The sequence below is a fragment of the Gobio gobio genome, assembly GCF_949357685.1.
Source record: "Gobio gobio genome assembly, chromosome: 14".
Lineage (NCBI taxonomy): Eukaryota > Metazoa > Chordata > Actinopteri > Cypriniformes > Gobionidae > Gobio > Gobio gobio.
Window position 1 is genome coordinate 50,395,968 of NC_137107.1, and position 13,059 is coordinate 50,409,026.

The 13,059-nt window shown below is 47.6% G+C and overlaps 1 protein-coding gene across 1 annotated transcript; it reads right to left on the bottom strand.

The window, feature by feature from the left end:
• Positions 1-5,184: 5,184 nt before the first annotated feature.
• Positions 5,185-9,226, bottom strand: LOC307137896 (vitelline membrane outer layer protein 1 homolog). The gene is made up of 5 exons (XM_079835903.1): positions 8,811-9,226; positions 8,469-8,578; positions 8,239-8,349; positions 5,522-5,703; positions 5,185-5,447 (listed from the first exon to the last, which is right to left on the bottom strand). The coding sequence occupies exons 1-4, from the start codon at positions 8,982-8,984 to the stop codon at positions 5,523-5,525; spliced, it is 576 nt and encodes a 191-aa protein (XP_079692029.1). The 5' UTR covers positions 8,985-9,226; the 3' UTR covers positions 5,185-5,447; position 5,522.
• Positions 9,227-13,059: the final 3,833 nt, after the last annotated feature.

Consider the following 13,059-nt stretch of genomic DNA (forward strand, 5'->3'; position numbering starts at 1 on the left):
TCGCGCTGACACCCGTCAGTCCTTGCCCTCAATACCTTTCTTTCCCGAGCTGCATGAGGAACTCACGCGGTCCTGGAAGTCCCCGTTGTCTTCCCGTGACCGTTCACTGACTTCCTCCGCCTTCTCCGTCCTCGATGGGGCGGCAGCTAAAGGGTACACTGGGGTCCCTCCAGTTGAACGTTCTGTTGCGATGCAACTGTGTCCGCAGAGCGCTTCAACCTGGCGTGGTGATCCTAAGCACCCCTCCAAAGCCTGTCGATTCACATCAACCTTGGTGTCGAAATCGCACAGAGCCGCGGGGCAGGCTGCCGCTTCGTTGCATGCCATGGCGATCCTCCAGGTCTACCAGGCCAGGATCCTCAAGGACATGCACGAGGGTGGAGTTGATCCGGGGCTCTTAAATGAGCTGCGTGCCGCCACCGACCTCGCTCTCCGGGCGACGAAGGTGACCGCACGCTCCCTGGGTCAAGTGATGTCCACAAATGTGGTCCAGGAGCGTCATCTGTGGCTGAACCTGGCCGATATGCGGGACACCGAGCGGACCCGGTTCCTCGATGCCCCCATATCCCAGGCCGGCCTCTTCGGCGGGGCGGTTGAGGACTTCGCCCAACAGTTCTCAATCGCCCAGAAGCAGACTGAGGCTATTAAGCACGTACTGCCCCGGCGGCCAGCTGCTGCCTCCACCCAGCCGCCGGCGCAGTCAACTCAGTCTGCTCCACGCCGAGGACGCCCTCCTAAGGCTCCCGCCCCTCCCACCCGGTCCAAGCAGCAGCCTTCACCCGGGCCGGGTCGCGGAGGAAGCCGTAGGAAGGCGTCCAAGTCCCCTCAGGCCGCCCCGCGCCCCGCTAAACGCCAGGCCAAGCGGCGCTCCTGAGACGGACGGCTCAGGGATGGGAAATTCTTTCGAGGAGATGGTAGCAGGACCACTCCTTCCCCCGGTGGAGGGCCGGGGGAGAATCCTTTGTTCAGCTGCTGGCCCCCGGGTCAGCAGCACCCTATGTTGGTCAAAGAAAGAATTAACACTCCCATCCCTGAGCCCGCAGAGTCCGGTGATGACGGTGCGCGCCACCCACGGGTCCCGCCACTCGCATCCCACTCTGTCGCCAGCCTCCTGGCAGAGCAGACCCCAGTGGAACGTGCGTCCTTCCCTGGTCTCCTCTGTCAGGACGCAGCTGTCAACCGTGCCCCCGCACCGGGACGCCCCACAGCCTCCCATGTCCGGGCCGGTGACGCTGCATCGCTGCAAGCCCACACCGGGTACGTCTGTACACCGTATGACCCCGCTGGTGCAGTTTCTGGATGTCTGGCTTCAGCTTCCAGGGCTGTCCCGCTGGGTCGAGCGGACCGTCAGGCGCGGCTATGCGATTCAGTTCGCACGGGTTCCTCCCTGCTTCCAGGGAGTCCGTTCCACCATGATCGGGGCCAACGCCCCCGTCATGCGAGCGGAGATTGCCACCCTACTGGCGAAGGGTGCGATCGAACCTGTCCCTCCAGCCGAGATGAATTGCGGGTTTTACAGCCCGTACTTCATTGTACCCAAAAAGACCGGTGGGCTACGGCCAATCCTGGACCTGCGCATCTTGAACCGTTACCTTCACCGGTTTCCGTTCAAGATGTTGACAGCGAAACGCCTTTTCGAATGCTTTCGTCCACACGATTGGTTTGCAGCGATCGACCTGAAGGACGCCTACTTCCATGTCTCCATTTTGCCTCGACACAGACCGTTCCTACGGTTTGCTTTCGAGGGGCGGGCATATCAGTACGCAGTTCTACCATTCGGGCTATCTCTGTCCCCTCGCGTCTTTACGAAGATTGCCGAGGCAGCCCTTGCGCCCCTTCGGCAGCACGGGGTCCGCATCCTGAATTACCTCGACGACTGGCTCATACTGGGTCCCTCTCGAGAGCAGGTTTGCGGACACAGAGATCTGGTGCTCCATCACCTAGCCCGTCTGGGCCTTCGGGTCAACTGGGAGAAGAGCAAACTTTGCCCCGCGCAGAGGATCTCTTTTCTCGGTATGGATATCGACTCGGTCGCCATGTGCGCGCAGCTTTCGAGCGAGCGCGCGCAGTCTCTGCTGACTGCCCTTCGACAAGTCGAGGGCCAGAGTGCGGTTCCACTGAAACATTTTCAGAGGCTCCTGGGGCATATGGCATCTGCAGCCGCGGTAACGCCGCTCGGATTGCTTCATATGAGACCGCTTCATAACTGGCTACGCGATCGAGTCCCGAGATGGGCATGGCGGTCTGGCACGCTCCGGGTACTAGTGACTCGGGCCTGCTTACAGACACTCACCCCGTGGTCGAACCTCAAGTTTCTACGGACCGGAGTGTCCTTAGAACGAGCTTCCAGGCATGTTGTTGTGACAACAGATGCATCATCCACGGGCTGGGGTGCCATGTGCAATGGACAAGCAGCCGCGGGCTCCTGGACAGGACCCCAGCGTCTTCTGCATGTCAATTGCCTCGAGTTACTGGCAGTACGGTTCGCCCTGCACCGCTTCCGAGCGTTGCTGAGGGGTCAACATGTGCTAGTCAGGACAGACAACACGGCCGTAGTAGCGTACATCAACCACCAGGGCGGTCTACGCTCCCACCGTATGTCTCAACTCGCCCGCCATCTCGTTTTGTGGAGTCAGAAGCGCCTGAGGTCCCTTCGTGCTGTCCACATCCCGGGAGACCTGAACTGTGCAGCCGACGAGCTCTCACGGTTTCAGCCTCTCCCCGGAGAGTGGAGACTCCACCCCCAGACGGTCCAGCTGATATGGGAACGGTTCGGCGACGCACAGGTAGATCTGTTTGCCTCCCAGGACTCTTCCCATTGCTCCCTGTATTATTCCCTGACCGAGGGCACCCTCGGCACGGATGCACTGGCGCACAGCTGGCCGTCAGGAATACGCAAGTATGCGTTTCCCCCAGTGAGCCTTCTTGCACGGGTACTGTGCAAGATCAGGGAGGACAAGGAGCAGGTCACGTTGGTCGCCCCGTACTGGCACGGCCAGACCTGGTTCCCCGAACTCTTACTCCTTGCGACAGCCCCTCCCTGGCCTATTCCTCTGAGACCGGACCTCCTTACTCAGAGACGGGGCACCTTTTGGCACCCGCGTCCAGCATTCTGGAAGCTCCACGTGTGGCTTCTGGACGGGACACGGTAGGTTTGAGTAGCCTTCCACCTGCGGTGGTCGCTACCATCACTTCCGCTAGAGCTGAGTCTACACGACGTCTCTATGCGTTGAAGTGGAACCTCTTCGTCACATGGTGCTCTTCCCGCCAAGAAGACCCCTGGAAATGCCCGATCGGGTCCGTGCTATCGTTTCTCCAGGAGGGGGTGGAGCGAAGGCTGTCTCCCTCCACCCTTAAAGTTTACGTGGCCGCAATATCTGCCTACCACGATCTCCTGGGAGACAAAAAGGTAAGTCAGCACGACCTGGTCATCAGGTTCCTGAGGGGAGCAAGGAGACTGAATCCTCCTCGCTCTCCTCTCGTTCCCTCTTGGGACCTCTCAGTAGTCTTAAGTGCTCTGCAGAGGCCTCCCTTTGAGCCTTTGCGGTCGGCCGAGATTAAGTTCTTGTCTATGAAGACGGCTCTGCTGACCGCATTGGCCTCGCTTAAGAGGGTCGGGGACCTGCAAGCATTTTCGGTTGACGAAGCGTGCCTTGAGTTCGGGCCGGCTAACTCTCACGTGATCCTGAGACCCCGGCCCGGATATGTGCCCAAGGTTCCTACCACTCCGTTCCGAGATCAGGTGGTGAACCTGCAAGCGCTGCCTTTGGAGGAGGCAGACCCAGCCTTGGCATTGCTCTGTCCAGTACGCGCTCTCCGCGCCTACGTAGACAGGACGCAGTGTTTCAGGACCTCAGACCAGCTCTTTGTCTGTTATGGTGGAGAGCGGAAGGGAAGTGCTCTCTCAAAGCAGAGGTTGTCTCACTGGGTGGTGGACACCATTGTTTTGGCTTACCAGCAGCAAGGTCGACCATGTCCCCTTGGTGTGAGGGCACACTCCACCCGGAGTGTGGCCTCCTCTTGGGCTCTAGCGCATGGCGCCTCGCTAACAGACATCTGCAGAGCTGCAGGCTGGGCGACACCCAACACATTCGCCAGATTCTACAATCTCCGAGTGGAGCCAGTGTCCGACTTTGTACTCGCCCCCCCGAGGGGCCGGTAATGGACCAGGCTCAGGTGTCTTCGCTTGCTCGCCATTCCACTCCCAGGACTGGATACGTGCGATATTTCCTCAGGTGAGCTCCCCGAGAGCCCTGAGCTCCTCCAGCACTGCTTACGCCGACATCAGTTCAGTCTGCCCTTTCGAGCCCAGACCCTCATGTCCGGCCAGGTGCTCCGTGTGCATGGTTCCCCTCCGGCGACCCCCACACGAGTATTCCCACCGTAAGCCTCCTCAGTGAGCAGGTGTCTTTCCCTTGGCAAGTCCCTGCCACCCCTAGGGTTAAAAATCCACCTTCGGCTGGTACCCTAGTGATCTTCCATATGCAGCCCTCAGCGGGTCATATGTGTATTCTCTAAGTCCTCCCTACGGTAGGCATCTTGGCATTCCCTCACTGGGATATGCTTCCCAGTGTACCTTGGTATTCCTGTGATAAGTGGGAGTCCTAGGGCCTTAAGTGGCGGGATCTCACACTTACGCAGGGCACTGGATGACAGCTGAGTGGCGCTGTTGTACAGGATCCCCCATTCGTTAGTCACTAACGTACGTCGTAGTGACTGAACGAAAGGGAACGTCCGGTTACGTATGTAACCCTCGTTCCCTGAGGAGGGAACGGAGACGTACGTTTCCTTAGCCACGTCAGCTGTGCTGCCTGGAACGCGGAGTTCAGTCTTGGCTCCTGCAGCAGTAACATAATGCGATGTTCGCAGCGTACTTCCTTATATACCCACGAGGTGGGGCGGAGTTACGCATGCAAATTCCGCATGCCCATGGCATTGGCACTGCCATTGGGCGCTGTTGAATACGATGAAGATGATTGGCTTCTAAGCGAAACCCCATTCGTTAGTCACTAACGTACGTCTCCGTTCCCTCCTCAGGGAACGAGGGTTACATACGTAACCGGACGATATTTACATTAATAATCAGAATTAAAATTAAAAGTCACTTCAGACTGAACCATCTGCCACATGCACTAATGTAATGAACGATCTGATGTAAAGCAAAACAATGAAACTACAACAAGGCACTGTTTAGAAAGACTTTAATGCTGATATTTGGCACCAGTTTTGACTGACAGCAGAAGTTCAGGAGTCTTTACTCCAATAATAGGCGGGATGAACAGTAAATGACCTGATCGTCCAGTTAGGCTTTGTTTTGTGATAATGACCGGCTGACTGTGCATTAGATTTACTGTTGAATGACATGGTTCATGTTAGTTTATCATTGTATGATTATCAATTATTACAATTCATTTGATCTTCTTGCTGTTCTTGTCGTCCTCATACACCTGAAAGAGAAAACACAGATTTAGATGATCTGCAGTGTGTGTCAGTCCGAGTGTTTGATTGAGATTCACATCACCTTATTCACAGCAGAACATGCCCACGTCATTGAGAGCGGTGTCATCTCCTTTTCCCTGATCTGGTTCTATCTTCGTGCTGATGCCGCAGATTCCGGTTCCCTGGCACGTTGGGCTCCAGTCGCCCCAGTAACCCCAGGATGTGCCGTGACCCTCCATCTCAGAACCATCACTGCACAAGAACCTGGAATAAATTCAGATGTTACAATATTATGATGCAATATCTGATTGTGCTGTTGGATAGAATGTCAGTCACATGATCGCCTGCAGCCCAATCACATCCACGAACAGCAGCTGAGGCTGAGAGTCTGATATTACAGTGTTTTACAATCACTAGGACACATTTCTCAATACTTGGGTCACTTTTTCAAAACTCTTCACACAGTTCCTCTAACACACTTTCAGCTTGGCACAACAGTTCATTTCACATTCAACATGCAATAAAACTACCAAAACACTTCATTCATGTCTCAAAACAACTCATTCTTCCAGAACACCAGCAAAGGTTTGACCAACAAACACACTTTAGCACTCATAAAACACAGACCTAAAAACACAAACATCAGATAGCATTATACAATCATTTATTTAGTAAAAATTCTTTACAAAACCAGAATAACACTCTGTAGGGTTGTAACAACATAAACAAGCCTTACTGCGCATGTGCGCTTCTGTGGCCCAAACTTAACTTCCGGTAGTCGTCCGCAGAGAATCAACAACAACAGAGGCTGCGTTATCTTTCTTATGCGCTATCATCTTTCATTTAAATTGGGCAGCATTATCTTAATTTACATGTTTTTATTGTTTTAGCATGTTTATTATAAATTATCTCCCATTTCTGTCTGCAATATAGAGTGGGGGAAACGCCCTCCTTAAAGGGTTAGTTCACCCAAAAATATAAAATCATACATGAATTACTCTCCCTCATCTCAACCCGTAAGACCGTAGAGAAGAAGAGAAATATCTTAAGTTGTGTTCCGAAGATGAACGAAGGTCTTACAGGTTTGGAACGACATGAGGGAGAGTAATAATGACAGAATAACATTTTTGGGTGAACTAACCCTTTAAAGACGTGTAATGCCGTCCGCTCTCATTACGCGCATCACACGCTGCGCATAGGGCACCAAGTGCTCAGGGGGGCACCACAAGAAAATGCTCGCAGCATCCACCACCATCCATCACCCTAATCAAACCTCCCCCTCCCTCCCCATTTCCCCCTCCCTTTTTCCTGTTTCAAGTCACAGAATGCAGATATACCAACGATGATGTATCTTGTGAATCTATTGTTTTAACCCTTTCATGTTTGGTGTCCTTTCAAATGTCTCAGTGCGATTGGTAAAATGGTCTCAGTTTCACTGCAGTCACTGGTAGTGTTAGAAAGACTGAAAACAACTGAGAATCCTGTTCTCCCTTTTGAGTGGTCTCTTCAGAGATATCTGATCCTCTCCCCCAAAACCAGGTGTTTGTGTTGCAAATATTTACAACCCTTTTGTTCTAGTCTGAGTATATAAGGAAGGGTAACAGAGCTGCCAGGGGGGAACATTCTACAGCCAGAACCCCCATGTGGTGCTGTGTCAGTGTCTTTGAGACACACACACACACACACACACACACACACACACACACACACACACACACACACACACACACACACTGTGTGTCCTGTGCCAGACACGATGACTCTTACTTTGCGATTGTGCTTTATGTTTCTACGCTGATCAGTAGTGTACCATGAATTTACGTTTAATTCTTTTTATTTAAGTTTGTCTGGCCAAAATAAATTTTACTCTTGATTTATTCTCTATCTTTCTGAAATCATTATTGTAGTGTCGCATGTGGAGTAAGTCGGAGTTACCGCAGATCTTTCTGTCAGGACAGATCACACCGAGGACTCCATGACGAAAGCATTGAGCCAAGCATGAGGGAAAATCCGATTTCTGACTGTCACTGTTATTAGATAATTATTATTATAATTATTAAATGAGATATACTAAGATGTGAGATGGTGGTCCAGTGGGTTAAGCCACTGAACTGATATGCAGAAGGTTGCTGGTTCGATCCCAGCGGTCACCACCAGTGTGTCCTTGAGCAAGGCACTTTACTCCATGTTGCTCCAGGGGATTGTCCCTGTAATACGGGCACTGTAAGTTGCTTTGGATAAAAGCGTCTGCCAAATGCATAAATGTAAATGTAAGAAAAATCAACGACCTAAATTAAATCACAACGAATCTTATGTTCAGCGGTTAAGTTACAAACGTAGTACCTAAAGTCACATAAAATTGGAGTCAAATAAAATTCAGATTGAAAATTAGATATCAATAAATTAAGAGAACTTCACCGAAATGCTGAAAAGGCTTTGACCAAGCCGTTAGAATCTGTTTTTTTGGGCTTTGGGTTGAGTTTACACATGTAAAAATGTGCACATTGGCCTGTAGGTTCATAAAGTTTTGGTCGTGTTTGTGTCTAAGTGAGAGAAGAACTCTGTAAATTGAAAGATGTCGTGATTGAATGCGTTTTGTGCCATAGCAATGATAAATGATCCACAGTTTAGCCCTCACAGATTTCTGTTGTGATCCTGTGTGAAGAGTTTTGGAAAAGTGACCCAAGTATTGAGAAATGTGTCCTAGCGATTGTAAACTGCAACTGAACAGCCGATGGGGAAACTGAGTCTTTAAATAGCAAAATAAAACCAGGATGACTTATAGCACCACATGCTCACCTGATGTTGTTTGCGGCCGTGTCATCTCCATCTCCTTTAGGTTCGACTCTCAGCTGGAAAGCGCTCAAATATCCAGAAGGACACCATTTGACATCTGTCCACTCACCCCAGCTGAAGAAAAGACACAGAGGTTTCTTGATCAAATCTATAATATTTTCAAGAAAATCCTTAATTTACTTCTCTAGCTTAAACATGTAATGCAAGAATAGTTCATAATGTAAGTCCATTACTTTCCGGTGTCGGACCCAGTTGAGTGTACAACTCCTCTGGACTGTTCGACACAGTAAAGACGAATCGCATTGAGCGCTGTATCATCACCATCACCAACAGGTTTTTCCACCTTAAAACAACAACAACAACACTGAGGCAATCTTTCATTTGAAAGGGAGTTAACTCTAACCCAACCCATAGTAACATTTCTCTTCATGCTCTTTAGTTTTACACAGACACTTTAAAAATCAGGTGCAGTTTCCTGGAGATAATTAAATAACTAACAGCAACTCCACAGTTTTGAATCTTTGAAGCACTAAAACACCCCAATATTAGCAAAATAGAGTCAATACCCAACTTACCCTCAGACTAAACCCTGTGGCGTACGTTCTATCGGGACACATGGTCCTCTCCCTCCAAGTCCCCCAGGGCCCTCCATTCGGCACACGCAGCGCTGATCTGAATCCTCTGGCTGAGCTCACATGCTGCCCAATAATGGCTAGCAGTGAAAACGCAATGCAAAATAAGTGATGCATTGCTACAGCTCTGACCTGATTGAGAGATGAATCTTCAGATTATCTGCAGCCTCAAAGCGATCAGTGATCAGTTGTAAATGGGCGGCTCAACCCCTGTGATGTGAGAATGATCAGGCAGACTCAGAGACAGTGCAGTACCACAACACTCTCGAGTGAAGCCTCATATTTATACACAAGATTGAGCTGAATCATCCATGATGGCATCCAAACACAGCACTCAAAGATCAACCCCTACCCTATATGACATATTAATTTGTTTTGTCTTTGTTTAACGGTCTGTACTTTGACCTTATTATTTATTCTCAGGTTAGGTAAAGTAAGTCGGGTCTGGCCTAATTTGGTCAGAAGACTTCTCTGTGGGATGTTATTGCTCAAAGCCTTAAAACAAAAAAAAAACACAAAAAATGAAAGGCTCTGCATTTTTTTTACCAATTAAATTTATTTTAAATGGTTACTTTACTGAAATGTATTTAATTATTAAAGAGTAAAATACAATAATCATGCTTTGAGTCAAAGGTGTAGTCAGCTCTGGGCTTCAGGCTTCAGGACTTTGATTACTCTTATATCTTATGTTAATTATGTTTGTTTAGTTTCTTCATTTTGATTTGGTTCATTTTGACTTTTTGATTTGGGGATTGTAGGGGAGGATGCCATTTTTGGGAGTTTCAGTTCAGGGAGATAGGGAAGTTTCATGACATTTATTTTTCGGATGATCTCTTTCTAGGTAAAAAAAGATTTTTGGGTTAGTTAATTTAAATTTTGTTTGTTATTTTGGCCTAGCTCTCCCCTGAAGTCATTATCCCCTGTTTTGATTATTATTTTCTTTGACATTGTTATTTATGTTATTCTTTTTGTGATTTCTTATCATTCTTTATCTTTTCAAATTAAAAGAGAATATTTGAATTGGTTGTTGTGTTGATTCTGAGACAGGAGGCTGGTTACACTCTCAGAATGTTCCGAGATGGCCATGATTTTTTAATGGTTTTATTTATAGGTTCTGAATCTTATTTTTTCCTATATATGCATTGTGCAATGTGGCAGTCCACAGGTGTTTGAAGACGATGTTGATGAAGAAGAAACTTCATCTTCATCACCAAAACTAGGTATACTCATGATGGCCTATTTATAAACCTCATTGTTGTATTGCATAAAAAATTTTTAAATAATTGAATTGGCTCATTGTTCTGAAAGAGAAAAAAGCTTTAAAAAGTCACACCTTGTCAGGACTTCTGAAACTTAGGACCCAGATGCAGAGTGAACAACGAAGACTTTATTAACAAGACTCTAGACAGGGCACAACAAGGAAGTAACAAGGAAGTGACAAGGTGTGAGTTTAAACAGCAGGGCAGGGGACAGACACCATGATGACAGGCAGGGTGACCATTGAGACCAGTCCAGGGAGATCATGAACTTGAGGATGGCTTGGGAGGCAACACCAGGCAGATGGTGGGAAAACACAGGCAGGAACACCAGGAACCTGAGACTTGATGTCCTCTCCCAGAATCAGCTCCAGTCTTAACTTCCAGGGATATAGAGACAATGGCCAAGGAAACACACACACGCGCACGCACGCACGTGTCCAATTTTGGTGAGCTTGTGCAAATTGTAGCCTCTTTTTCCTATTTGTAGGAAAATTTTGTAGGACCCTACCGGGTACCACTCATTTCCTAGATAAGTGGTACCTGGTGGGGTCTTCTGCTGTTGTAGCCCATCCGCCTCAAGGTTGTGCGTGTTGTGGCTTCACAAATGCTTTGCTGCATACCTCGGTTGTAACGAGTGGTTATTTCAGTCAAAGTTGCTCTTCTATCAGCTTGAATCAGTCGGCCCATTCTCCTCTGACCTCTAGCATCAACAAGGCATTTTCGCCCACAGAACTGCCGCATACTGGATGTTTTTCCCTTTTCACACCATTCGTTGTAAACCCTAGAAATGGTTGTGCGTGAAAATCCCAGTAACTGAGCAGATTGTGAAATACTCAGACCGGCCCGTCTGGCACCAACAACCATGCCACGCTCAAAATTGCTTAAATCACCTTTCTTTCCCATTCCGACATTCAGTTTGGAGTTCAGGAGATTGTCTTGACCAGGACCACACCCCTAAATGCATTGAAGCAACTGCCATGTGATTGGTTGATTAGATAATTGCATTAATGAGAAATTGAACAGGTGTTCCTAATAATTCTTTAGGTGAGTGTTTTTGTTAGACTGCTTTAGCCATAACCTCTGATTAATGATCGGACTGGCGAGTTTGTGAGTCGTGACCGTGGGCCCGTATACGACCATTGTGAGGTCCCTCTGCGACTCTGAGAACCATATGAATAATTTCAATAAGAATAAAGAGTTAAACAGAATATTTAACGTATAATACACATTTCTAAATTATTAAACATATTTAGAAAACCATTTAATTAATGGAGTCAGATGAAATAATGAGGATATAAGGAAACGTATTTAATTTAATGCTGTTGTGTTGCGTAAAATGAAAGACAGTAACATGCAGATACCCCTAAACGTGCCATTGGACGCCGAGAATTGGACCTGTGGGCGGGCTTACAGTTGTTAACCAGTTCTTTGTTGTTATCTGTTGTCGTAATCTGTTGTGCGCATGCCTCTCAGGGGTACAGTATTCTGTGTTCAGTGAGTAAACAAAGCGTTGTCTTTTCCTGAACATTACACTCACATTCGGCCCAGAAACAGCCAGAAGTGAAATCAAGGTCAGAGGAAATAATTCTGGACATGGTTTGCATGTGTGTTGGTTAACTTGGTTCCTCTGTAAAGCTGAGAGGGACATTGACCCTCCACTAACAGCATGATCCAAGTCTGACCTGCACAGAAAATAGAACATCTAAATGTTATCAATGTAAATGATCAGTGGCTCAAGACACATAAGACAAACACCAAACAGGTACAATACTCGGACAACAACTACAGTATACACACGCACAAACACAGACACTCACACACTCCAATAATGTGAGATTATGTTTACAGTTTTTTACAATCACTTTGGCACTAATTTCAGAACTTTGACATAATTTTCCAAAACTCAAAACGGTCATCACTTGTAACACAGGCTGTCCAATGTTCAAAACATTGCATTGTGCATTCATATATTGCACAATCATTGGTTCAAAAAACAAATTTATTGTGAAATACCATTGAAACGTTCATTTAGATCACCCACACACAAGCAACCGATAGTTTCAGAGTGTCATTGTTCGTACAATCATTAAATATTGTAGTACAAAACAGGTGATACATGTTTCCTTATGGTACTACGTGTAAATACATCCCTGTAAAACTAGAGATAATACTACAGACACAGTGGAATCATTGAAGAAAATCTGAAATATATTGATGAAAAACAATACAGTACAATCACAACATAGGTTTATTTGAATCAAAGAGAAATAATTAGCATAGAAAAGAAAAGACAGTACTGTAAAACATCAAATGCAGTGTTCTTCAACTTGTACTGTAAAAAAACAAAAGTGATTACTGTACTTCTAGATTTGGTCACAGGTTCTCATCTACATAATTTTCATTAGCCAAACATCTTGGAAAAAAACATTTCTGGCATGGCGAATCCAGGCCTGACACTGGTCTGCAGTGATGTCATTGCATGCGTGATCCATGGCCTGCAGAAGAGTGACTTGTTCATGAGGGCACATATCATAAACCTTCTCCATGTGGAGAAAAATTCCTCCATCAGGTTAAGGACAGGAGAGTAGGGGGTAAATGGGCCTGAAACCATGTTTGCAAGCACAATGACATAGGTCCCGCCATCAGCTCTACAGACCTGATCAAGCTCATCAAGGAGAGCTGCATTATATGATCCAATATGAGGTCTGCATCCCACCACACCATCTTCTGATATAGCTGCACACATGGTAATGTTGGCCCCTTGTTGTCTAGATACTTGGATGGTTGCCCGCTGGCCAATGCAATTCTGACCTCTCCTCCTTGTCTTAGCCAGGTTAAAGCCTGCCTCATCCAAATATATGAATTTGTGATGATTGTCATCAGCATCCAGCTCCATCACCCTCTAAAAATACATTTTGGAAAGAGATTTACTG

Coding starts and splice junctions, on each gene's coding strand:
- LOC307137896 (XM_079835903.1), bottom strand. CDS start 8,984: ATGCATCACTTATTTTGCATTGCGTTTTCACTGCTAGCCATTATTGGG. Junction 8,579..8,810: donor CCACAGGGTTTAGTCTGAGG/GTAAGTTGGGTA, acceptor TGTTGTTTTAAG/GTGGAAAAACCTGTTGGTGA. Junction 8,350..8,468: donor ACTGGGTCCGACACCGGAAA/GTAATGGACTTA, acceptor TCTTTTCTTCAG/CTGGGGTGAGTGGACAGATG.